This window comes from Loxodonta africana, chromosome 16 (genome assembly GCF_030014295.1).
Source record: "Loxodonta africana isolate mLoxAfr1 chromosome 16, mLoxAfr1.hap2, whole genome shotgun sequence".
Lineage (NCBI taxonomy): Eukaryota > Metazoa > Chordata > Mammalia > Proboscidea > Elephantidae > Loxodonta > Loxodonta africana.
Genome location: NC_087357.1, coordinates 3,571,166 through 3,595,320, shown reverse-complemented (window position 1 = coordinate 3,595,320; position 24,155 = coordinate 3,571,166). Strand labels below are relative to the sequence as shown.

Genomic DNA, 24,155 nt, shown 5'->3' with positions numbered 1-24,155 from the left:
GTGTGTGGCCCGTGGAACTGGGACAGTTAGTACCTGGGGGACACGTGTGTGGTCCATGGAACTGGGACAGTTAGTACATATGGGACACCTGTGTGTGGTCCATGGAACTGGGACAGTTAGTACATACGGGACACGTGCGTGTGGTCCGTGGAACTGGGACAGTTAGTACATATGGGAGATGTGTGTGTGATCCATGAAACTGGGACAGTTAGTACATGCAGGACACGTGTGTGTAGTCCGTGGAACTGGGATAGTTAGTACATATGGAACACGTGTGTGTGGTCCGTGGAACTGGGACAGTACATACGGGACACGTGTGTGTGGCCCATGGAACTGGGACAGTTAGTACATACGGAACACGTGTGTGTGGTCCGTGGAAGTGGGACAGTTAGTACATACGGGACACGTGTGTGTGGTCCGTGGAACTGGGACAGTTAGTACATATGGGACACGTGTGTGTGGTCCATGGAACTGGGACAGTTAGTACATATGGGACACCTGTGTGTGGTCCATGGAACTGGGACAGTTAGGGCCTATGGGACACGTGTGTATGGTCTGTGGAATTAGGACAGTTAGTACATACAAGACACGTGTGTGTGGTCCGTGGAACTGAGACAGTTACTACATACGGGACACGTGTGTGTAGTCTCTGCATCTGGGACAGTTAGTACATATGGGACAGGTGTGTGGTCCATGGAAGTAGAACAGTCAGTGCACACGGGATGCGTGTCTGTGGTATGTGGAACTGGGACAGTTAGTGCACGCGGGACACATGCATGTGGTCCATCCAATTGGTACAGTGCTTTTCTCTGTTGGGAAACATGAAATGGGATTCCCGCTTCTTAGCCTGCACGATTAGCTCTCCCTCATGCCGTGCACAGGAGTGAACTTGAGTTGCACCAATAATGTGAAGATAAAAGGTAAATTAAAATTTCAAAAAGAAAAAATACAGGAGAAAATTCAGCTTTGGGATAGGCAGAGTTTTATGTAAAGAGGTGCAAAAAGTGCTGCCTACAAAATAAAAGATGGATCAGCTGACCACGTTAAAGTTAAAACCTTTGTTAACAAAGGGCACTGTACACAAACTCCACAGTGAAGCCGCAGTCTGGGCAAAGCTATCTGCGGTACAGACAGAAGTCAGCATTAGATGGGGCAAGGAGTCCGGAAGCCACGCGGAAGCAGGTGGCAAAACCAGTTGGCAGACTGGGTATTTCACACAGAAGACGGAATGTAGAGGGCACCCCTTCCCCAGATTCAGGGGTGTGCCCTTTATTTTGAATAACTTCTGCTGCTCTGTGTTTAACCTAGGGACCAGAAGGCAGACTGTGTTCCTCCCTCCCTTACGCTATTGTTACGTGTCTTCTACTTCTACTTGTGTTATTTGTCAGGGAGTCCCTGGGTGGTACACGCGGTTAACACAGCTGCTAACCAAAAGGTCGGAGTTTTAAGTCCACCCAGAGGTGCCTCAGAAGGAAGCCCTGGCAGTCTGCTTCCAGAAGATCGATCATTGAAAGTCCTGTGGGGCCCAGTCCTGCTCTGGTAACACGTGGGTCGTCCCAGTCCTGCTCTGGTAACACGTGGGTCGTCCCAGTCCTGCTCTGGTAACACGTGGGTCGTCCCAGTCCTGCTCTGGTAACACGTGGGTCGTCCCAGTCCTGCTCTGGTAACACGTGGGTCGTCCCAGTCCTGCTCTGGTAACACGTGGGTCGTCCCAGTCCTGCTCTGGTAACATGTGGGTTGTCATGAGGGAAAACTGACCTTGCAGCAGTGGTTGCTGTTTGGTCTATTTGGGAATTTAAGAGGTCACTATGAGCCTAAACTAACGTGATAGCTACTGATTCGGCCTTTTTATTGGAAGAGAGTCCAGGCGGGGTGGTTCAGGGTAGACTCTTCCCTTCCATGTGGGAGACCCAATTTCAGCAGAGCTTCCAGACTAACACGGACTAGGAAGAAAAGCCTGGAGATCTACTTCTGAAGAATCAACCATTGAAAACCCTAGGAGTGCAGTTCTGCCCTGACACACCGGGGTCGCCGTGAGTCCGAGCTGACTAAACAGGCAAGCAGCACCTGGTAATGATATGCTAACAGACCCAGCCCATTGCGGTGGGGTTGATGCCTCCTCACAGTGACTTTATAGGACAGGGTGGAACAGCACCGTAAGGTCTCCAGTGATGTAAATCTTTACGGAAGCAGACTGCCACGTCTTTCTCCTGAAGAGCGGCCGGCAAGTTCGAACCCCTGACCTTTTGGTTAGCTGCTGAGCATCTCAACCACTGTGCCACCAGGGCTCCCTGCGTAGCATGCATTGTTACTAGTTTTGCTTTGAGCAGTCGGTTATCTTTTAAAGAGATGAAAAAGCGAGAACTAGTGCCATTTTTACCAGTTTATTTACCATTTTCTGTCTCCTCGTCCCTTTGTGTCAGTCCGGGTTTCTATTTGGTCCCCTTTTCCTTCGGCCTGAAGAACCGTCGTTAACGTTTCTAGTAGTGCAAGTCTGTTGCTGATGAATTATCTCAGCTTCTGTTTGTCTGCAAACAGTCTTTTTTTGTCTTCATTTTTGAAAGGCATTTTTGTTGGAAATAGAATTCCACCTTGTTAGTTGTTTTCTTTTGGGACTTTAAGGGTATTGTTCACCGTGTTCTGGCTGGCATTGTTCTTGATGAGAATTTAGGCATTATTGCCATCTTCATTTTCCTGTTTATAATGAGCCCTTTTTCCCCTCTGACTGCTAGATTCTGTCTCTGCAGCTGGCTTGTAGCTAGTTGATTATGTTGTGCTCTAGTTTGATATTTTTAATTTGTTTATTCTGCTTGTGGTTCTTTGAGCTTTTTCGATCTGTAGTTTATAGTTTTAATGAATCTTGGAACATTTTTGTCCATCTTTTTCCCTTCCCTCTCTTGGTTTGTCCTGGAACGCCCATCTCATGCACGCTGGCCGCCGGGTCCTGGGGCGCAGCTCTCGGCTCCCGGCTCTCGGCGCGTTTCCCCTTTGCTGCAGCCTGGAAGATCTCTTTTGCTGATCTTTTCTTTCGCAGATTTCAATCTGCTCCTAAGTCGTCCAGTGAATTTCTTATTCCAGATACAGTGTTTTTCAGCTCAAGAAGTTTCATTTGTGTTTTAGGTATATTTATGCATTTGATAAACAAAACTTGAGAAATTAATTTCTTCTGGGGAGGAAAGCGTGTGGAAAGCATCAGAGCGTACACAGAGCATCCCTGATTCCATGATGTTTTGTTTCTCTAAAACTGCAAAATTGAATAATGTTAAGATTTATTAAAGGTGGCTCTTGGGCACAGGGGATTTATCATATTATTTTCTATGCTTTTCTGTATGCAGAAGTACTTTTTTTTTTTAACTTAGGGAGAAATTGGCAGGCCAAGTCTGTTTGGTAGTCACCCTGCCTCGTGACTCCTGGTGCAGGCAGGCGCGCCCAGCTGCATTTGGAGCCTAGAGAAGCGTGAGTCAGGCCAGCTCCTTGTCTGCCAGCTCTTAGAAAGGCCTTCCCGGGGGTTTGGCTTTGCGGAGCTGGAGAAACCAGGTGCTGTGCCATAGAAACATGGTTCTCTCAGTCAAGGCTGGTATATTCCCATGTCTCTCAGAATGTTGCATAAACACAATTTGAGAAAACAGTGTAAGATGGGGTTAGAGTTCGAGAATCTTAATTTATCAGCACCTCGATCAGGAGCTAGTCGGAGAAAGAGGTGAAGGATAAATGAGGTGTTAGGAAACGGAGGCGTCAGTATACCTGAGCTCACCCTGTCCTCCCTCCCAGCCTCCTTTCCTAGCATGTTTGCTTCTTGGCACGTGCTGCCTGGACACACTCATCCTCGCACAGCACTGGGTAGTCGTGTGGCCCCTCTGCCCTCCTCTCTTCCCTGCCTTCTTGGGGCTGAGATCTGGGCAGGGGGCTCACCCTCAGTGCAGGGGCCCTTGGGTCCCCACAGCTGTTCTCATGCCTTGTGGGACCATTGAGATGGGCGGTGGCTCCTTCCGGCACATTCTTCAAGGGCCGTGGGAGGGTCTGTGGGAGTGCTGATGGCACTGGCATTTCTGATGGTGAGTGTGACCCGCCCGAGTAGGATGGGGCATTCAGAAACACTCTTCTTCCTTTGTGGTTGCATGCCCAGCCAGACTGCTTGCTCTCCCTACTGTTCTTCTTTGAGGAACAAGTGGCGATGGAATGTCCTGGGCTCTGGGGGTGTCTGGGGTGATGGCCCTGCGTGTGAGGGCTTGCTAGTGGATATCCGATTTCTTCTGGAAAAGAAATAAGCAGCAAGGAGACTCCCACACCCGTGATCCCGGCGAGTTCTCAGTGTCTGCGGCAGCGGCAGAGCCTATTCCTCCTGGGTCGGGTGGCTAGAGCGGTGACGTGCAGCAGGCACCTTGCACCTGGTCCGTTGGCCCCTCCTGCAGCTGCCATTGTCATGTGCCCATCAGTGGCTGATGGTGGCTGTCTTCACCTTGTGAGCTTACCTGTAAGATGGAGACTTGTCTGGGGTCTTCTCACTAAAAGACTCACTCTTTTCCTTCCAGAGAACTACTGTCAAGTGATGCGATGAAAGAGTATAACAGGGCTCGTGTCTACCTGGATGAGAACTACAAATCCCAGGAGCACTTTACGGTGAGTCCTTTTCCAGTCCATACGCTGAGTAGGCGTGTCTGCTGAGCTTTTTCTCATTAAGTAAGAGACGTGGTTTAAGTGGCCTCTGTCACTAGCTAACGTGCTGAGCCTGAACTGGAGATGTCCCCGTGGCCCATGGCAGGATCTGTGGTCAGCCTGCAGGGGCTCCAGGCAGCGCACAGAAGAGGGATCTTGGATCTGCTACACAGTGGGTAGGAGCTGGAAGGTGGAATCCCAGGGAAGGGGTTCCTGTGGCCTTGGCGTGGAGCCAGGCAGGCGGCACACAGAAAAGTAAGAGGGGACCAGGAGGCTGTGGCCAGTTGTCTGTGCCACCATGAGCTTGCTGTCTTGCCCTGAACCCCGAGCATGTTCTGCAGGGCTGACCTGGCAGGGACAGCCCAGGACAGTGGGGCAGAGCCATCCTCCCTCAGAGAGTTCGTGATCTGTGGGGTGGGTGGGCTCATGAGAAGGCAGCCCCAGGAAGGGGCAGCAACCCTAGGATGTGTGGGTGCCAGCAGGGGAGGAGCCTTTCCAAGGGGCAACATTGGTGTGGGCTTTGAGGAGCCAGTTGTGGCTCAGGGACTGATGTCTCAAGTCCCCCTTATTTAGGGGAGCCCCGGAGCTTCTTTCACAGCTGGCTGGTCTCCTCTGCTGTAAGGTCCCCTAGCCCGTTCCCTCACCTGTCAGGGTCAGTGTGGGCAGGTGCTGGTTTGGGATCCGATTTCACTGAACGTGATGTCGTGCTTGGCATGGGCAGACACTGGTTTGGGATCTGACCTCTCCACAGGATATGACATCTCTTGCAGATGGCATGGTGGGTTGTGTTCCCCAGCCCATCCCTGAGCCCAGCGGGAGCCTGGCATGTGGTAGGTGTACATGGAGGGAGACAGGCTAGTGCATGTCGGGGGTAAGGTTGCAGTGAGGAGAGTGTCCTGATGGGGGGGCAGCAGGAGCAAAGCCGTGGCCCTGCCTGGCCTGGGGCTATGACTTTGAGGTTGTCCTTGGGGCTAGGAGGCACGTGCTCAGAGTTCACACAGTCCTTAGGTTTGGGGCCTCTCATGGCAGCTAAGTGACTTCCTTTCCTTTCTGCGATGGCACAGTCTGGTTTCAGGGAGCCGAGTCTCCCGAATTCCATGTCCCTTTCCTCTCTTGCTCTCCTTGGTGGCTTCTCCTCCAGACCCTCGTCCACGCTCATCCTACATGCACTTTCAGGAATGGCCTCACCTCCACCTTTACCATCAGCTCACTGAGGCACTGAGGCCATCTGGCCACCCCCCCCCCCCTCATTGCACGAGTTGCCCCTGATCCTCAGGATGCTTCCCTTCCTCTCCTCCAGCACTCTGACCCCCTCTTTCGGTCACCCCCCTCTACCTCCACCTTCATCCCCTTCTCACTCTGCTCACTCTGGCAGCTTCCTTGCAGCTCAGGGCTCTCCCAGCCTTCCTCTGCTCTGGCCCAACTTCCTGTTCCCCCTTAGTGGGACCTAGACAGGTGAACATGCAGTATCCAGAATGAAAAACATACTCGTTGTGATTAACATAGATTAGGCACTGCAGAAGAAAGGATAATTGAACTTGAAGGCTGAGCAATTGAAACTATTCAAAATGAAACACAGAGAACAAGAGACTGAAATGTTCACCAGGGCATCACTGGCTGGTGGTGCGACATCAAATGTCCAGTATACGTGGAACTGGAGCACCAGAGGGCGCAGGAAAAAAGGGTAGATGAGGAAAAATCATGAAGAAATAAGGACTGGAACTTCCCCAAATTTATGAAAAACAATGAACATACAGATCCAATTATTGCAGTAAGCTCCAGGCAGAATAAATATAAATAAAACCAAGGCACATTAATACCATTAATATCACACGCAAGCAAAATTTTGCTGAAGATCATTCAAAAACGGCTGCAGCAGTATACCCACGGGGACTGCCAGAAATTCAAGCCGGATTTAGAAGAGGACGTGGAACCAGGGATATTGTTGCTGATGTCAGATGGATCCTGGCTGAAAGCAGAGAATACCAGAAGGATGTTTACCTGTGTGTTATTGACTATGCTAAGGCATTCGACTGTGTGGATCATAACAAATTATGGATAACATTGCGAAGAATGGCAATTCCAGAACACTTAATTGTGCTCGTGAGGAACTTTACATAGAACAAAAGGCAGTTGTTAAGACAGAACAAGGGGATACTGATTGGTTTAAAGTCAGGAAAGGTGTGTGTCAGGGTTGTATTCTTTCACCATACCTACTCAATCTGTATGCTGAGCAGATAATCTGAGAAGCTGGACTATATGAAGAAGGACGGGGCATCAGGATTGGAGGAAGACTCACTAACAACCTGCATTATGCAGATGACACAACCTTGCTTGCTGAAAGTGAAGAGGACTTGAAGCACTTACTGATGAAGATCAAAGACCACAGCCTTCAGTATGGATTGCAACTCAACATAAAGAAAACAAAAATCCTCACAACTGGACCGATGAGCAACATCATGATAAACAGAGAAAAGATTGAAGTTGTCAAGGATTTCATTTTACTTGGATCCACAATCAACAGCCATGGAAGCAGCAGTCAGGAAATCACAAGACTTATTGCATTGGGCAAATCTGCTGCAAGAGACCTCTTTAAAGTGTTGAAGAGCAAAGAAGTCACCTTGAAGACTAAGGTGCGCCTGAGCCAGGGCATGGTGTTTTCAGTCGCCTCATATGCATGCAAAAGCTGGCCAATGAATAAGGAAGACCGAAGAAGAATTGACACCTTTGAATTGTGGTGTTGGCGAAGAATATCAGATACACCATGGACTGCCAAAAGAATGTGGCTGAGCTTGTCATAGTTGGCGACAAAGACCGGCTCAGTCCCTGCCTTGAAGCACCATCCTTGCTTGCCCGGAAATGGCCTTTGCTGGCGTAGGCCTGCTGTCCTGGAGGGTGGACACTGCGCGCCCAGCTGGTGGCCACTCCTCCCTCCCCAGCCTGTGGCCTCTGGCTGTCAAAGGGAGGAGAATTTAATTTTTACAAGATGAATGGTGTTGGAGCAATATTTTCAGCTGAGTCTAGTTCGAATAATAGGCCATTAATTGAACAAGGAAATTGAAATGAATTTATCTTGTACATAAATGCTGTCATGAGCATTAATAGGGATCAGAAAATAGTGGCCTGTTCCCAGAAGGACGTTGAACCCACAGATGCACCGGGAGTGGTGATGCACGGCAGTAGTACCGTGGTGTGGAAACTTCCGGGCCCTGACCCACACTGCACAGACATGTGGGCCCCAGAGCCGAAACACCCGCTCCTGCCAGCAGGTGGCACCACTGCTGTGCTCTGCATCCGAGCTTGAGGCTGCAGATGAGAAATAGATTTTATTTTACCATGAGGACATAATGAGGGTGCTCACTTGGTCTTCGGGAGCAGGGCGGCAGGTTTGTGTCCTGCTGAGGCCCCCGGGCGGTGTTCTCAGGCCTAGTTGTGTGAGGCCAGCAGTCACCTGCCTGGACTTCCTGCCTGAGTCAGTCACTTGGGGCCTGGCCCTCCAAAGCTCTGCAGCCCTTGCTGTGCACAGGAAAGTGCCTGGGGTGGGCAGGGCCATGTGGATGAGACCACCGGACCAGAAGCGGCCTGGGCAAAGTGCCGGGAGGCAGCCCATTGCACTCTGGGACCCTGAACGCGCCTCCCAGCCCCTGAGAGGGCAAGGGAGACATGTGGTCCCTTTGTCTGTGTGGGGTTGAGCTTTCCGTCTTAAGACTGGGCTCTTGGGAGAAGAGCAGCGCAGGGTGCTTGCCCACTGGGAGAGAGGAGACTCAGGCTGTTAGGTGGCCGAGGGAACGGAGGATGTGGGGTGAGGGGCAGGCAGGAGGGTAGGGGTTGGTGAATATCCCTCAGCCCCAGCCAGGACAGGCAGGGTCTTCATGGGACCAGACCTGAGGCCAGGCCCACCTTCTACAGCGGGCACCGTGGGGACCTGAGCAGGACAGGAGGGTGCCAGCCAGGTTGTGGGGTGGGAGGTGGAGCCCGAGGTCGGCCCAAGGCCCTCATCTTGGTGGCTGGTGACGACATCTGGAGATGTGGACGGATGCAGGCCATGAGCCACAGCTCCAGGACGTCCTGTCTGCGCGGGCTGAATGAGAGTGGTGGGCTTGCGGTGGAGGTGCACATTGTGGCATGTTCAAGGGTGAGCGGTTGAGATAGAGGGAGGATTCCGAGTGATCACAGGGATAGTCGCCAGTGTGACAGTGACGTCCATGGTGCGCACCATGTGATTCACAGTGCCCAGTGGTAACTGACGGCCTGACGTGCAACTTTGGACAGGGCTTGCAGGCGCTGTGTGGTCAGCTGCCTGACACTGGCAGCTCTGTCCTTTTGTCACCTGAGCTGCTGTTGGGTAGGAGTCTTGTCTCTCCAGATGGTAGGGTTGGGCAAGGAGTGTCTGTGAGTTACCTAGTGATCGAATTCACCTCTGGGTAGCATTAATAACTTGGCACATGACCAAACATCTAAGACAGCCCTTCTCAGTTGCAGGCTGGGGTCCAGGTGGGCCAGGTTACTCCTCGGACAGCATCAGGCCTGAGGGCTGGTGCTGAGGCCCTTCTGTCAGGGCTGGAGCCTCCTGGGCCAGAGCAGGGCGCCTGTAGACCCTGGCTGCTGCACCCCCACCCAGTGTGCGTTTTCTTCCCCCTTGCAAGGCATGGCCCTTGAGGGGCCTGCAGTCTCAGGATGGCCACGCCGACCACTCTGGCCTCGGTGGCTTCCCGGTGGTGCCATGGTGGCCGGGCCCCCTGTCCATGGAGTAGGGCAGGCTCACCTTTCCTGACCACGCCTTGGTCCAGGTACTGCTCGCTCTGATGGAAGTGTTTCTGGGCCCAGGGGTCCCAGACACTTTGCTTCCCAGGAGTCCCTTCACTTCTCCTAGGTAGTGGGCCTGTTGCTCATGGGATGGGGGCCAGGCCTGGCAGTGACTGGTGAGCAGGGAAGCCATGCTTAATCCCAGGGCTGCCCCTCCCCTCCCCCTTCTCGTCTCCTAAATAAGATTTTAGGAAGCATTTATGGAAAATGAACGGGGTTTCCATGTGTGCTTTGATCCTAGGAAGGAAAGGCAGATGTGTTTCTGACGAGGAGCTTGTCAGCTTTCGGAAACGGCCCTCCCCGGCTCTGCCTCCCTCCCATCCCCTTCACCCTCCGGTGGGCGAGACAGGCTGATGAAGTGACAGAAGCAAGATTGGTTTTCTGAGGGCACTGGGCCCTCCATGGCCAGCTAAATCACGGCTGTCGGCCAGGCTGGGGGGTAATGACCTGCCGCACGCCGCGGCACCTGCCTCCCTGTGGGACGGGATGATGGGCGGCGGGCAGCGGTCTGCAGGGAAGGTGAAAGTGTCATATCGATCTTTTTAGCACTAAAATATGAGCCACTTTGCTCTGTGCCCGCTGCTGTGATGTGAAAAATAATAACTGGGATCCAAATTAAAAATATTGATCTCTGGAAGGTGTTGAGAGTAAATAAACACCTCCGAAGTTTTCAGGTCAGCCGAGAAATGGTATTCAGCAATAAATGTGTCGGCACGTCAGGGCCCAGGGTTCTTGATCTGTTTTTCCTTTGAATTGATTTTTCATTATTTACTTCCTAAAAGTGTTGGAATTTGGTTCTCTGCGTTAAATCCCAGTGTTTGGGCAAATTCTGTCTTGGGCTGATGAGGTGTTGCTAATCTACTCGCTCATTGATCGATTGATTTTCGACTCAGTAAGCGTGTGGGCCCCTGCTTTATTCAGGACCTTCATCATCATTTTTTATGCATTTAGGTTTGACTTTTTTATTCCCTCTAACGGATGAGCTGACATTGGTCCATCAAATGGGTGGGAAAACAATTGCCACAGGTTAATTTTGCCACAGCTCCGTGCAGGCTAAGGAAGCGGCGTGCGTATCCTGGCTACTGGCCAGCCTTGGCGTGACGCCCTCTCAGACCTACGTACGTTGGTTTACCCTTTCAGGGCCAAGCGCAGGGCTGTCCTCATCTCCTGGGACCTGAGGGCCGGCAGTGCCCACAAGCATGAGGGTGCTGGGCTCTGCGTTGTGGCTGCCGTGGTCCTCCGTGGGCAGGAGGGGACACCAAGTTGTGGGTGTCGTGAGAGCAGTCCTTTAAGAAAGCATCCTGAAGCTCGGCGTCACTCAGTCTGGCGGGAATGTGGGGTACAGGAGCAGAGATGTGGGGGTGCTTCCATGGGTGCAGCTGCTCACAGTCATCGACACTTTGTCCCGAAGATGTGGTGTCAAGTGTGGCCTGCCGTGGGGGCATGCGCTGCTGCAGTAGAGGGTCAGGTCACTGCAGTCCAGGATGGAAAGTTGGCGTAAAAGCTCCTGAACAGGCGAGGGGCAGCAGGGTGCCGAGGTACAGGAGGTGAGGACATCCTGGGGGCTCTGCTCCACGCCATGTTCTTGACTGCAGGCTGACTCTGCTGTTGTGCACCTGCCGACCCCCCGGCATGCCTGCTGACCCCATGCCGACCCTGCTGCTGTGCGCCCGCTGACCCCGCCGCGCTCCTGCCGACCCCACTGTGCACCTGCTGACCCCACGTGGACCCTGATGTGTGTCTGCCAACCCTGTTGTGCGCCTACCAACCCCACAGCGTGCCCGTGTGCTGTGCGAGGCAGTGGCCAGAGTGTTCACAGTGTGCCCTGGCCCACTACTGCTGAGGAGAGCAGTGACGACACATGGCAACCACTTGTGCCCTGTGCTGGCTCTGCTCTGTGATCTTCACTTAAGGCACCTCCTGGACGCCTCCCTCAACCCCATGGTTATCCCATGTGGTGTGCCTTCAGCACAGAGGCTGCATGCCTGAGCCTGAGGTGAGTGCGGCTGGGAAGGTCTCAGGCACGTCTGCGGTGGCGAGTGTGCTGGCAAGAGGGAGGAGCACCAGCTGAGCTGTGGATGGGCCTTCATGGCTGCTGCTGGCCCTTTTGATGGGGTAGCTCCTTTCCCACAGGGCCTGGGCGGCTGTGCCTACCATCGGTTGCCTGCCTGGGGAGGGTGGGAGGTTGCAGAGGTAAGAAGGACTTTTCTTTATCCTGCTGGGGGAATGAGGGGCAGATGTAAGTGAGGTTGAGGTGCTGGCACCCCTGGGCGAGGCATCAGCCCTGTCCTCAAGGCATGGCACGTGGGGGGACACAGGTCAGCAACCCTGGCACCGAGCTGACTCAGCGGAGGTGCCAGTTCTGAGTCCCAGGGCCCTCGAGTGTCCGTTACTGCAGTCGTATATCAGATCAGCCCCTCTGAAGCATATTCCCATCTCTGTGTCCTTGGGACTGTTTTCCACCTCCAGCAGTCGTGCCTTAGACAGGCCAACGTGTCTTCTGTGCATCCCGAGGCTGGCTGACCATGTGAGGAGTCAGACACTGCACACGTACCCCCCCCAAGGGCACCCCGCGTAGGTGTGCCGGGCCCAGGTCCTGTTTGTGCCGTGGCTGAACTCCAGGCCCGTGGAGCCGAGAACAGGCAACAGAGGTGAGGCCACCAGTGCTGGTGGCTCCCCAAAGTGCCCAGGTGGCTGGACTTTGGCAGAGGGCTCGGTCTGGCTTCCCGGGCATGACAGTAGGTGGAACCTGTTCCTTTGGCCCAGAGACACTGAGGGTGTGCCCCTACGTGCTGAGCCCGCTGCCAGGCACCGGAGTGCAGCAACAGAGGGTCATAGCCGCGTTCCAGGGCTGACGGGTGCAGAGAGGACCAGACTGAGCCCTGGGGCAGTGAATGCTGGTAACTCCCCTGTGGGGATGAGGAGGTGTTAAGACAGGCATAGTGTAAAGCTGTGGAGAAACCAGGGCTGGGGGACAGAGAGGTGCTGTCAGCTGCAGCTCCGTGGGCTGGCCGTGGGACTAGAGGAGGGTTCTTTGCCTCTGGTGAAGGTTTGTGGGTATGATCCCAGTGTGTGAAGTGTGTCTCCACCAGTGATCTGGAAGGAATGACGTTTAAGCTGACTTCTGAAGGATTTAGCCAGGATCCGGAACCAACCTTTGCTTCTCAGTGGTCAGTGCCTGCTGGGATGTTCATCTTCAGGCTTTGGATGAGCCCTGTCCTGTATGCACACTGCCTAGTGCTGGGTGCTGTGGCTAAGGCAGCAGACACAGAGGAAGAGCCTCCCGTCTCACGAGGGAGACGACATCGGCATGCAGGTCCCAGACCAGAGCTGTGAACCTGGGGGAAGGAACAGGCGACAAGGACGTCAGCATTCACACCTGGCACCAACTGAGCACTTCCACTGTGACCAGTATGGCTCTGAGAATGTCCAGTCCCAGCGCCCCGTGACCAGATCCGAGACCATCCCAGTCCCAGCCTGGTGGGCCCCCCCAGCGCCCTGTGTGTCAGCCAGCTCCCAGTCTCATGTTGCACAGGAAGGAGTGGGCTTGTGGAGAAGTTTTCACCAGGACATGGCGGCTGACCTGCTGGCACAGTCAGGACGTGGCAGTGCAGGGTCCTAGGTTGGCAAATGGGCTCCAGAACTGACAACACACTACATGCTGTGTACTACATGCTACATGCTGCGTGTTACATGCTACGTACTACTTATTGCATGCTACATGCTGTGTGCTACATGCTAACACACTACGTGCTATGTGCTACACGCAACATTATTACTGCACGCTACGTGCTGCATGGTACATGCTACACACTACTTCTGCATGCTTCATGCTATATGCTACATATTACTGCATCTTGCGTGCTACATGCTACACACTAACTGCATGCTGTGTGCTACATGCTACACACTACTTACTGCGTGTTGCATGCTACACGCTACACACTACTTGCTCTCAGGCACTGTGCCCTCATGAAGCTTACAGACACAAGTGAGCAAAAACTCATGGGTGTACACAGTGTGAGAAGAGCCTGGAGGGGACAGGGGCCTGTAACGAGAGCTCCTGGGGGGTCTGGTGGAGTCTGAGGAGTTGAGAGCAGAGCAGTGATGTTTGATTGGAAACCTGAGGAGAGCTGGAGAAAGCATCCCAGGCTGAGGGATGGACGTGCACTCAGGCCTCTCAGTGGCCATGGAGGTGTGCCTCCAGACACCTGCGAGGAAGGACCTGCTGCCTGGCCAAGGGGAATGCAGCCAGCAGTCAGCTCCTTCAGCACCTGCTGCAACTGAAGGGAGCCGCCTCACCTGAGGTCTTGTTCTCCCTGGGGCAGCCACAGCTGGTGACTGAGCGAGGTGACAGCACAAAGACCCAGCTGTGTAGGCCAACCGCATGGCAACTGGGAAGGAAGAGGGGGAAGAATAAAGCCAAAGGAGCGAAAATCGGAGTGGCATCTGACCTCTCCATATTCGCAGTGGAAGCTAGAAGACAGCAGAGCAATGCCTCAGCCTCCGAAGGACATTGTCTACCCTGGGCCTTCTCCCTGAAGCCTGGCTCCAGGTGGGGCAGGGAAAATAAAAAGGATGTCTTCAGTTGTGTAAGATCTTTTAAAAGATTACATTCCAAGCACCCTTTCTCAGGAAGCTACTGTAAAGAGGTTCTCTACCAAAACAGTCAGGAGTCCTGGTGGCACAGCTGCTGACTGGAAGGTCAGTGGTTCGAACCCTGCAGCTGCTTCGTGGGACACAGATGTGGCAGTCTGTTTCCATAAAGATTTACTGCCTTGGAAACACTATGGGGTGACTCTGCCCTATAGGGTCACTATGAGTTGGAGTTGACTCAACGGCAGCGGGTTTTTTTTTTAAAATGGATGAATTATGATATATATCTATATAGATATATGTACGTGTATATGTGTGTGTGTATATATATATAACATATATACACACACATAAAAGAGCTAAAGAAACAAATAAGAAGGTAGCTATTAACTGCAGGGAAAACAAAATGCTGCTCAAGAAAGGAAAAGCAATCATGACATAAAAAAGGGTTCTGTTGTGAAGAGCTTTTTCAGTTATAACAATGTAAACAGTGGTTCTTGATTTAAATAAAAATGTCATTATATTGAGAGAATGGGATTGGAGCTGAGGTGTGTGTAGCTTGTAAGTGAAGGGCAAAGATTTGAGAATTAAATCCTCATCTTCCATAGTGGAAAAATCAATAGTTAATGTTGGAAACTGAAGAGTCAAGAAGAAACAGCATCAACTTTAGAGATATGAAGGAAAATGCCGAAAGAAAATAATTAAAGAAAGCCATTGTCTCTGGGAGCAGGAGATTGAAGTGGACAAGGAGCTATAGTTTTTCATAGGGAGTTTTGCAGAACTGTGTGATTATTTAGATTAACTTTAAAAAGAAGATGAGGAAACATCTTGGGGGAAGTTGGGCTTCCCTCTGCGTGACATCAGGGAAGCCTTGCAGGGGTCCCAAGTGGCACCCGGGCTGGGCACTGACAGGGAAGTGGCATGTGTACTTGAACAGCTGGCGGGGAGTGTTGCCGTTCGTCTGTCTGTGCATAGGCTGTCTGTCTGCAGGAGCAGGAGCGAGAGAGGAGGCTAGAGTTATGACAGCCCACGGAGTGTCAGGCGAAGGAACATCACAGATTGTGGGAAAGACAAGAGACAGAGTGGTAGATGGTTACAGAATTTGAAAGCCTGTCAGACCTGGCTTTAAGTTCTCGTTGAAGTAAACCCACACAGTGATCCCCTTGTGTTTATTCCTCCTTTCTTGACTCTGGCCCTTTCCCTCTAAGCCTGGACAACCAGGGAGAGGCCCTTCAGCTGAGCACTAAGGACAAGCAAAATCTCCCCCAGGAGGGAGATGCAGGACAGATTTCTGAGTCTAAACCAGGATGGGTAAGCCAGATGGACTGTCTTCAGTGCTGGAGTAAAGCTTGTGTTTCACCTGCCCCTGAGCACACACGCTTCCTACTACACCCTATTCACACTGCCCCCCTCAAATGCACGCCCTGGTCCCTTTGTGCTGGAGTTGTGAAAACACAATCTGGAGCCAAGTGTAAGTTGTTTGAGGATTATGATCAGCTTTACTGTGAGTTAACGACATTGACAGTAATGAGGGTAATGGCTTCTTCAGGGGAAAAAAAATACAAGCTAAGTGCTTTCATGAATAGCCCAAATGGATTAGTGAATGTAAAATATTTTGTTTATGTCTTTAAAATCTAGTCATATGATTAATAGCTTGTGAACAGTCAACTTCTAAATGATTCAGTTGAAATTTAAATAATATCAGGTTTAGTATAAAAAATATGAAATACTTAGGGATAAATTAAATCGAAGACCTATATGCTGAAAACGAGAGCATGTTACTGAGAGAAACTAAAGAAAGTCTAAATAAATGAGTTATATATGGTGTTCAAGGATTGGAAGACTCAATAGTGTTGAGATGACACTTCTCCCCAAATCGATCTAAAGATTCACTGAAATACCAATCAAAATCTGAGCAGATTTTTTTGGTTGAAATTGGCAGGTTGGCTCTAAAATTTATTTGTCGTACCAGGGCTCAAGGATGCCAACAAAAGACAGTTCACGTCCATGCTGTTAGTGCATGGGTGAAAGCTTTACTCACATGGGGAAGAGATGGAGTGAGATCAGCTTCACTAGTGGGCACTGGTCTCCCATGACTACCAGGGTCGTTCCCATGTATTGCCTTCGCAGAGAAGATGTTCTCTGTTCACCCTTCTCATGCCCCCCTTCCCTTCGTGCCGGCAACACATAATAGAAATGGGGTTGGCCAGGCGCCGTATGGTGCCTGCACATGTATGAGAGACAGAGAAAGTTACTGTGTGCCCAGAACAGGTGGGAGGCTTCTCCAATAAAGAGAAGGAACTGGGAGAGAGAGAGAACAACCCAATTCCTAGCCTCCTTATCAGAGAATGTTCTGGGTCCACGGCTTTTACTTAGGCACCCTGGATGGGAGGTATAGAGGCAGACAGTTCCCCAAAAATATGGAAATGCAAAGGACCTGAATAGCTGAAACAGCTGTGAGAAGGAACAAAGGTGGAGGACTTACACTACCTGATTAAGACTTATAAAGCTACAGTAATCAAAAGTGTTAGCATTGGCATAGATAAAGAGATCATAGAACAGAATGGAGAGTCTAGAAGTAGACCCACCTTTTTTTTTTTTTTTATTAAAGTACTGGGGAAATTCAATGGCAAGAGGCTGTTCTTTTCAACAAATAGTGGTGTAATAGATGACCGTATGCAAACAAACAAATATACAAAAAACCTCTACTTTTACCTCAAATAATTAAAAAAATGAACTCTAAATGACGACCACTCATCTGTGTGTTTGTCTTACTGTTGTGGCTTGCATGTTGCTGTGATGCTGGAAGCCATACCATTGGTATTTCAAATACCAGCAGGGTCACCCATGGTGGAGAGGTTTCAGCAGAGCTTCCAGACTAAGACAGACTAGGAAGAAGGGCCTGGTGCTCTACTCCTGAAAAAACTGGCCCGTGAAAACCTTATGAATAACAGCAGAGCATTGTCTGACATAGGGCCAGAAGACGAGCCCCTCAAGTTGGAAGACACTCAAAATATGACTGGGGAAGAGCTGTCTCCTCAAAATAGAGTCAACCTGAATGGCATGGATAGAGTCAGGCTTCATTTGCTGATGTGGCAAGACTCAAAATGAGAAGAAACAGCTGCAGGCATCTATTAAGAATCTGAATGTGGAATGTACGAAGTACGAATCTAGGAAAATTGGGAGTCTTCAAAAATGAAATGGAATGCATAAAGATTGATATCCTAGTCATTAGCAAGCTTAAATGGACTGGTATTGGCCATTTTTAATTGGATAATCATAAGTTCTACTATGCTGGGAATGACAAAATGAAGAGAAATGGCATAGCATTTATCGTCAAAAATAACATTTCAAGATCTAACCTGAAGTACATTTTCAGTAGTAGGATAATACCTATATGCCTATAAGGAAGACAAGTTAATATGACTATTATTCAGATTTATGCACCAACCACTAAGGCCAAAGAATGAAGAAATTTGAAGATTTTTACCAACTTCTGCGGCCTGAAATTGATCGAACATGCAATCAGGATGCATTGATAATTACTGGTGATTGGAGTGTGAAAGTTGGAACAAAGAAGAAAGATGAGTAGTTGGAAAATATGGCCTTCATGATAGCAACAATGCTGGACGTCGTATGATAGAATTTTGCAAGACTAATGACTTATTCATTGCAAATACCTTTTTCTCAACAACATAAACGGCAACTATACACATGGACCTCGCCAGATGGCATACACATCAAATCGACAACATCTGTGGAAAGAGACTATGGAGAAGCTCAATATCATCAGCCCAAACAAGGTCAGGGGCCAACTATGTAACACACCATTAATTGCTCATATACAAGTTCAAGCAGAAGACGAAGAAAATGAGAACAAGTCCGTGAGAGCCAAAGATACAACCTTGAGTATATCCACCTGAAATTAGAGACCATTCCGGAATAGATTCGATGCATTCATCATTAATGATTGAAGACCAGACAAGTTGTGGGATGACATCAGACATTATACCTGAAGAAAGCAAAATCTCATTGAAAAGACAGGAAAGAAAGAAAAGACCAAAATGGATGTCAGAAGGGACTCTGAAACTTGTTTTTGAATGCAGAGTATCTAACGCAAATGGAAGAAATGATGAAGTAAAAGAGCTGGACAGAAGATTTCAGAGGGTGGCTGGAGAAAACAAAGTGAAGTGTTATAATGAAATGTGCAAAGACCTGAAATTAGAAAGCCAGAGGGAACATGCTCAGCATTTCTCAAGCTGAAAGAACTGAAGAAAAAATTCAAGCCTTGAGTTGCAATATTGAAGGATTCTCTGAGCAAAATATTGAATGAGGCAGGACGCATAAAAAGAAGGTGGAAGGAATATACAGAGTCACTGTACCAAAAAGAATTGGTTGACATTAAACATTTAAGGAGGTAACATATGATCAATAACCAATGGCATTGAAGGAAGAAGTCCAAGTTGCACTGAAGGCATTGGTGAAAAACAAGGCTCTAGGAATTAATGGAATACCAGTTGAGATATTTCAACAAACAGATGCAATGCTGTAAGCACTCACTTGTTTATGCCAAGAAATTTGGAAGACAGCTACCTGGCCAGCAGACTGGAAGAAATCCATATTTGTGCCCATTCCAAAGAAAGGTGATCCAGCAGAATGTAGAAATTATCAAACAGTATCATTAGTTTCATATGCAAGTGAAATTTTGCTGAAGATGATTCAAAAACATTTGCAACTGTACATTGACAAGGAACTGTCAGAAACTCAAGCCAGGTTCAGAAGAGAATGTGGAACGAGTGATATCATTGTTAATGTCAGATGGGTCTTGGCTAAAAGCAGAGACTACCAGAAAGATGTTTACCTGTGTTTCATTAACTGTGCAAAGGCATTCGATTTTGTGGATCATAACAAATTATGGATAACATTGGGAAGAGTGGGAATGCCAGAACACTTAATTGTTCTCATGTAGAACGTGTACATAGACCAAGAGGCAACCATTTGAACATAACAAGAGGGTACTCTGTGGTTTAAAATCAGGACAGGTGTGTGTCAGGGTTGTATCCTTTCACCATACTTTTTCAACCTGTATGCTGAACGTATAATCCAAGAAGCTGGACTATATGAAGAAAAACATGGCATCAGGATTGGTAGAAGACTCCTTAAGAACCTGCAGTATGCAGATGACACAACCTTGATTGCTGAAAGAGAAGAGGACTTGAAGTACTTACTGACGACGATCAAAGACTACAACCTTCAGTATGGATTACACCTCAACATAAAACAAAAATCCTCGTAACTGAACCCATAAGCAACATCGTGATAAATGGAGAAAAGACTGACATCAAGGATTTCATTTTACTTGGATCCACAGTCAACACCCATGGGGATTTGGCAAATCTTTGCAAAAGACATCTTTAAAGTGTTAAAAAGCAAAGATGTCACTTTGAGGACTAATGTGTGCTTGACCCAAGCTGTGGTACTTTCAGTCACCTCATAGGCATGGGAAAGCTAGACAATGAATAAGGAAAACTGAAGAAATGATGCCTTTAAATTATGATGTTGGTCAGAGACTGGAGAAACTCCAAGAGTATGGCCCCCGGACACCCTTTTCGCTCAATAATGAAGTCACTCCTAAGGTTCTCCCATCAGCCAAAGATTGGACAGGCCCATAAAACAAAACAAGACTAAACGGGCACACCAGCCCAGGGACAAGGACTAGAAAGCAGGAGGGGACAGGAAAGCTGGTAGTAGGGAACTCAAGGTCGAGAAGGGAGAGTATTGACATGTTGGGGGTTGGTAACCAATGTCACAAAACAATATGTGTACTAATTGTTTAATGAGAAGCTAGTTTATTCTGTAAACTTTCATCCAAAGTATAATTAAAAAAAAAAAAAAAGGCAAAGTTGCTTATGGGACATGGGACATGTAGCTCCTTGTTCAGAACTTCAAACCAGTGACATCACTGGGGGGGTACAAGAGGTGCAGAGTGCTCCCGGTGACACTGTCGGGGCTACACCAAAATGACTGTCTGTAAAATTTTTGTGCACTGTTTCAGCAGAAATTTATTATTTTTTATTAAAAAACCCCTGTAGTTACAACAACAAAATCATTTTTCCGAAGCCCAGCTGTCATGGATTGAATTGTGTTCCCCAGAAATATCTGTCAACTTTGCTAGGTCATGATTCCCAGTGTCGTGTGATTGTCCACCATTTGAAAGAAAAATAAAGCTAAGGAAAAAAACAAAACAAAACAGTTGAGTTGATGTGCAGTGTTTCCTCTGTTCTGGTAAGAACAATACACATATGTATGTATAAGCTACCAAATATGAATTGTGTAATTTCAGCGTTTCCTCATACCAGTTAAATGTTCCTGTATTTGCCTTTAAAATTAACATTACACAAAATAAAAACGAATAGTAAAATTTTGGATCAATTATAGTGTTGCCAAAGAAGAATATACAGTACAACAGAGTGCCAGCAGAGTGATCAAATCTGTCTTGGGAAGAGGTACAGCCGGAATGCTCATTAGAAGCAAGGTGGTGAGACATCATCTCACATACTTTGGACATGTTATCAGGAGGGACCAGTCCCAGGAGATGGATTGACACATGGCTGCAACAGTGGGCTCAGACATAGCAACAATTGTGAGGATGGCGCAGGACCGGGTAGTGTTTGTTTCTGCTGTACATGGAATCGCTGTGAGTTGGAACTGACTCAGCAGCACCTAACAACGGCAACAACCCTAAATGAATCTTAAATCTAATTTTGTAAACTAATTATAAACTTATAAAACTTCTGTAAGAAAACGCAGTGACCTTGGGTTTGGGAAATACTTCTTAAAAATGACTTAAAAAGCATGGACTATCGCAAAAAAAAAAAAATTGATCATTTGGACTTGTCCTTCAAAAGACACAGTTACAAATATAAAAGGGCAGTTCACAGCCTGGAAGAAAATATTTGCAAACATATCCAACAAAGGGCTTGTATCTAGCATACTGTGTATGAAGAACTCTTACAACTCAGTAAGACAAACAGTTCAATTTTTTAAATGGGCAAAAGTTCTGAATAGACACTTCATCAAGTAAGATATTGTTGTAGGTGCTGTCAAGTTGGTTTCGACTTGTAGCTACCTTGTGTACAACAGAACGAAACACTGCTCAGTCCTGTACCATCCTCATAGTCGTTGCTATGTTTGAGCCCATTGTTGCAGCCACTGTGTCAATCCATCTTTCTGAGGGTCTTCCTCTCTTCAGCCAGCCCTCTACTTTACCGAGCATTACGTCCTTCACCAGGGAATGTTCCCTCTTGATAATGTGTACAAAATACCTGAGACGAAGTCCCACCATCCTTGCCTCTGAGGAGCGTTCTGGTTGTACTTCTTCCAACACAGATTTGTTCGTTCTTCTGGCAGTCCATGGTATATTCAATGTTCTTCACCAGTGCTGTAATTCAAAGGCATCAATTCTTCTTCAGTCTTCCTTTCATTGTCCAGCTTTCCCATGCATATGAGGAAATTGAAAATACCATGGCTTGGGTCACAAAAAAACCAAACCCGTTGCCATCGAGTTGATTCTGACTCATAACGACCCTATAGGACAGAGTAGAACTGCCCCATAAGGTTTCCAGGTAGTGCCTCGTGGATTTGAATTGCCAACCTTTTGGATAGCAGCTGTACTTCTTAATCACTATGCCACCAGGGTTTCCTGGCTTGGGTCAGGTGCACATATTTGCTTTCTAATACTTTAAAGAGGTCTCTTGCAACAGATTTCCCCAGTGGAATATGTCGTTTGATTCCTTGACTCCTGCTTCCATAGATGTTGATTGTGGATCCAAGTAAGATGAAATCCTTGACAACATCAGTCTTTTCTCCGTTTATCATGATGTTGCTTATTGGTCCAGTTGTGAGGATATTTGTTTTCTTTATGTTGAGGTGCAATTCATGCTGACGGCTGTGGTCTTTGATCTTCATCAATAAATGCTTCGAGTCCTCTTCACTTTCTGCAAGCAAGGTTGTGTCATCTGCGTATCACAGATTGTTAATGAGTCTTCCTCCAGTGCTGTCGCCCGGCTCTTCTTCATATAGTCTGGCTTCTTGTGTTATTTGCTCGGCATACAAGTTGAATAAGTAGGGTGAAAGAATACAACCTGATGCACACCTTTCCTGATTTAAACCGTGCAGCATGCCTTTGTTCTGCTCAAATGACTGCCCCTTGGTAAGACAGAGAGAGGGACAAAAAGTACGGTAAAGATGCTCAGTATCATTAACCATCAGGGAGATGAGGCACAGTAATGAGGACGTGGAGGGACTGAAACTCTCAGGCACTGCTGACGGGAGTGTAAAATGGTGCAACCACTTGAGAGAACACTTGACAATTTTATTAAAAGTTAAGCATGCACCTCCCATATGAACCGGCCATTCCACACCTAGGTATCTACCTAAGAGAGATGAAACAAAAGCTGCAGACAACTCAAATAGCCATCAAGAAAGAGAAAACCCTGGATGAACAAACAGCAGTGTATGTGTGCAGTGGACTACTGCTCGGCAGTAAGATGGAACGGGCCGTCGACACAAACAGCAACGTGGATGGATGTCAGACTTATTCTGCTTAGTGAAAGAAGGCAGACCACCCCCAGAAAAAGTACATTTTGTGTGATTCTATTGATGTAATATTCTTGAAAATGGAGACGAACCTATATAGAGACAGAAAGCAGATGACTGGTTTCCTGGGGGTGGGGTAGGGAGACCTGAGGGAGGGCTGACAGAGGAGGGCACCAGAACAATTTTGGGGTGATGGATTTGTCTGTTACCTTGATGGTTGTGATGGTTTCACAGGTGCATATATATGTCAGAGCTCGTGTAATTATATACTTTAATTGTGTGCAGCTTATTGGAGGCCAATTGTGCATCGGTAAAGCTGTAAAAAATACCTAGTCATGTGGCAAGCAGTCAAACTTTAAATGGTTTGATTAAAAATGGAAATATTTCTGTTACAAGCTGAGTCCATGTTTAAAAAAAAACATTGCCTTGAGTTGATTCTGACTCATAGCGACCCTCTAGGACACAGTAGAACTGCTCCATGGGGTTTTCAAGGAGCGGCTGGTGGATTCAAACTGCCAGCCTTTTGGTCAGCAGCTGAGCTCTTAACCACTGACTTCATGTTGAAGCTGTGCAAATCGCTTTGTGTCTTCTGGCTAAGGGAAGGTCTGTATTCCACAAGAAATGATAGTGTGAATAATTTTCAGTTGTCCATACACATGTACAGGTATTATCAATATAAAGTTGAAAAGACATTCTTTAGGTTAAATAAGGCCTTATTGATTTTGAATGTATCATTATTCCAAGTTAATTAAAGTAATTTTGGTTGTCATTAGTCCCTATTTCCTCTGACTCGGGGCAGCAGGAACTATCTTCTAGTTTGTAGTTGGCCGGTTGATTTGCAGATGAGTTGCGTGCCTGTAGTGCAGCCATTTTTACGTGGCACGAGTCATTGCGTTCTTCCATCGTTGCTTCAGGTTTGGAGTGAGTAGGTTGCAGGCTCCTTTGTGTGCTGTTCCCGTTTCCTCAGTTGCAATCCTACTGTCCTGTGTCTGATCCTATTCCTCTTAGAGGCCTGGTGCCCGTCCTGCAGGTATCACTTGGGCCCGGTGTGCTGTGCTGGCAGGACTCCTGCTCTGGGCTGGGTGTGTGTTCCAGGTTCCCCACCCAAGTCTGGACTGTGCCCCCGAGACCCGAGACGCAGCCTTCCTGGCACCCAGAATGCACACACGTTAGTGCCCCATCTCAGCCAGGTGTCCCATCTCAGACCTGACAGCCCCATGGAAGCGGCCTGCCCCTGCCTCCAGGCCCCGTCTGGGGTGTCTCAGTACCTGTGGGGGGCTGGGCATCTCTGGGGGGCTGGCAGTAGCACTGGATATGGCAGTCGTGTCTGGGAGGCCACCTCCCCATTGGGCCTCCTTCCTTGGCGAGGTGCCTGAGGCTAATGGTGGGACCACTCTGTGGCTTTGTGAGGCTGGATGCCACCTCGAGCTGTTGGGTGACAGGCACTGTCTAGCTCCTTTTTGCCCTTCACTGGCACCTCCTGGAGCTCAGGGCTGTCG

At 48.7% G+C, this 24,155-nt stretch overlaps 1 protein-coding gene across 6 annotated transcripts in view; it reads left to right on the top strand.

Moving 5' to 3' along the window:
* INPP5A (inositol polyphosphate-5-phosphatase A) overlaps positions 1 to 24,155 on the top strand; it is a 207,006-nt gene that overhangs the window by 84,094 nt on the left and 98,757 nt on the right. For all 6 annotated transcript variants that reach the window (XR_010318037.1, XM_064269128.1, XM_064269129.1 and 3 more), the window contains one exon: positions 4,533 to 4,620. Coding sequence is in view for 5 of the 6 variants with exons in the window: in XM_064269128.1 (XP_064125198.1) it covers positions 4,533 to 4,620 (88 nt within the window). In the remaining variant the exon portion in view is untranslated. The remainder of the gene's footprint in view (positions 1 to 4,532; positions 4,621 to 24,155) is intronic.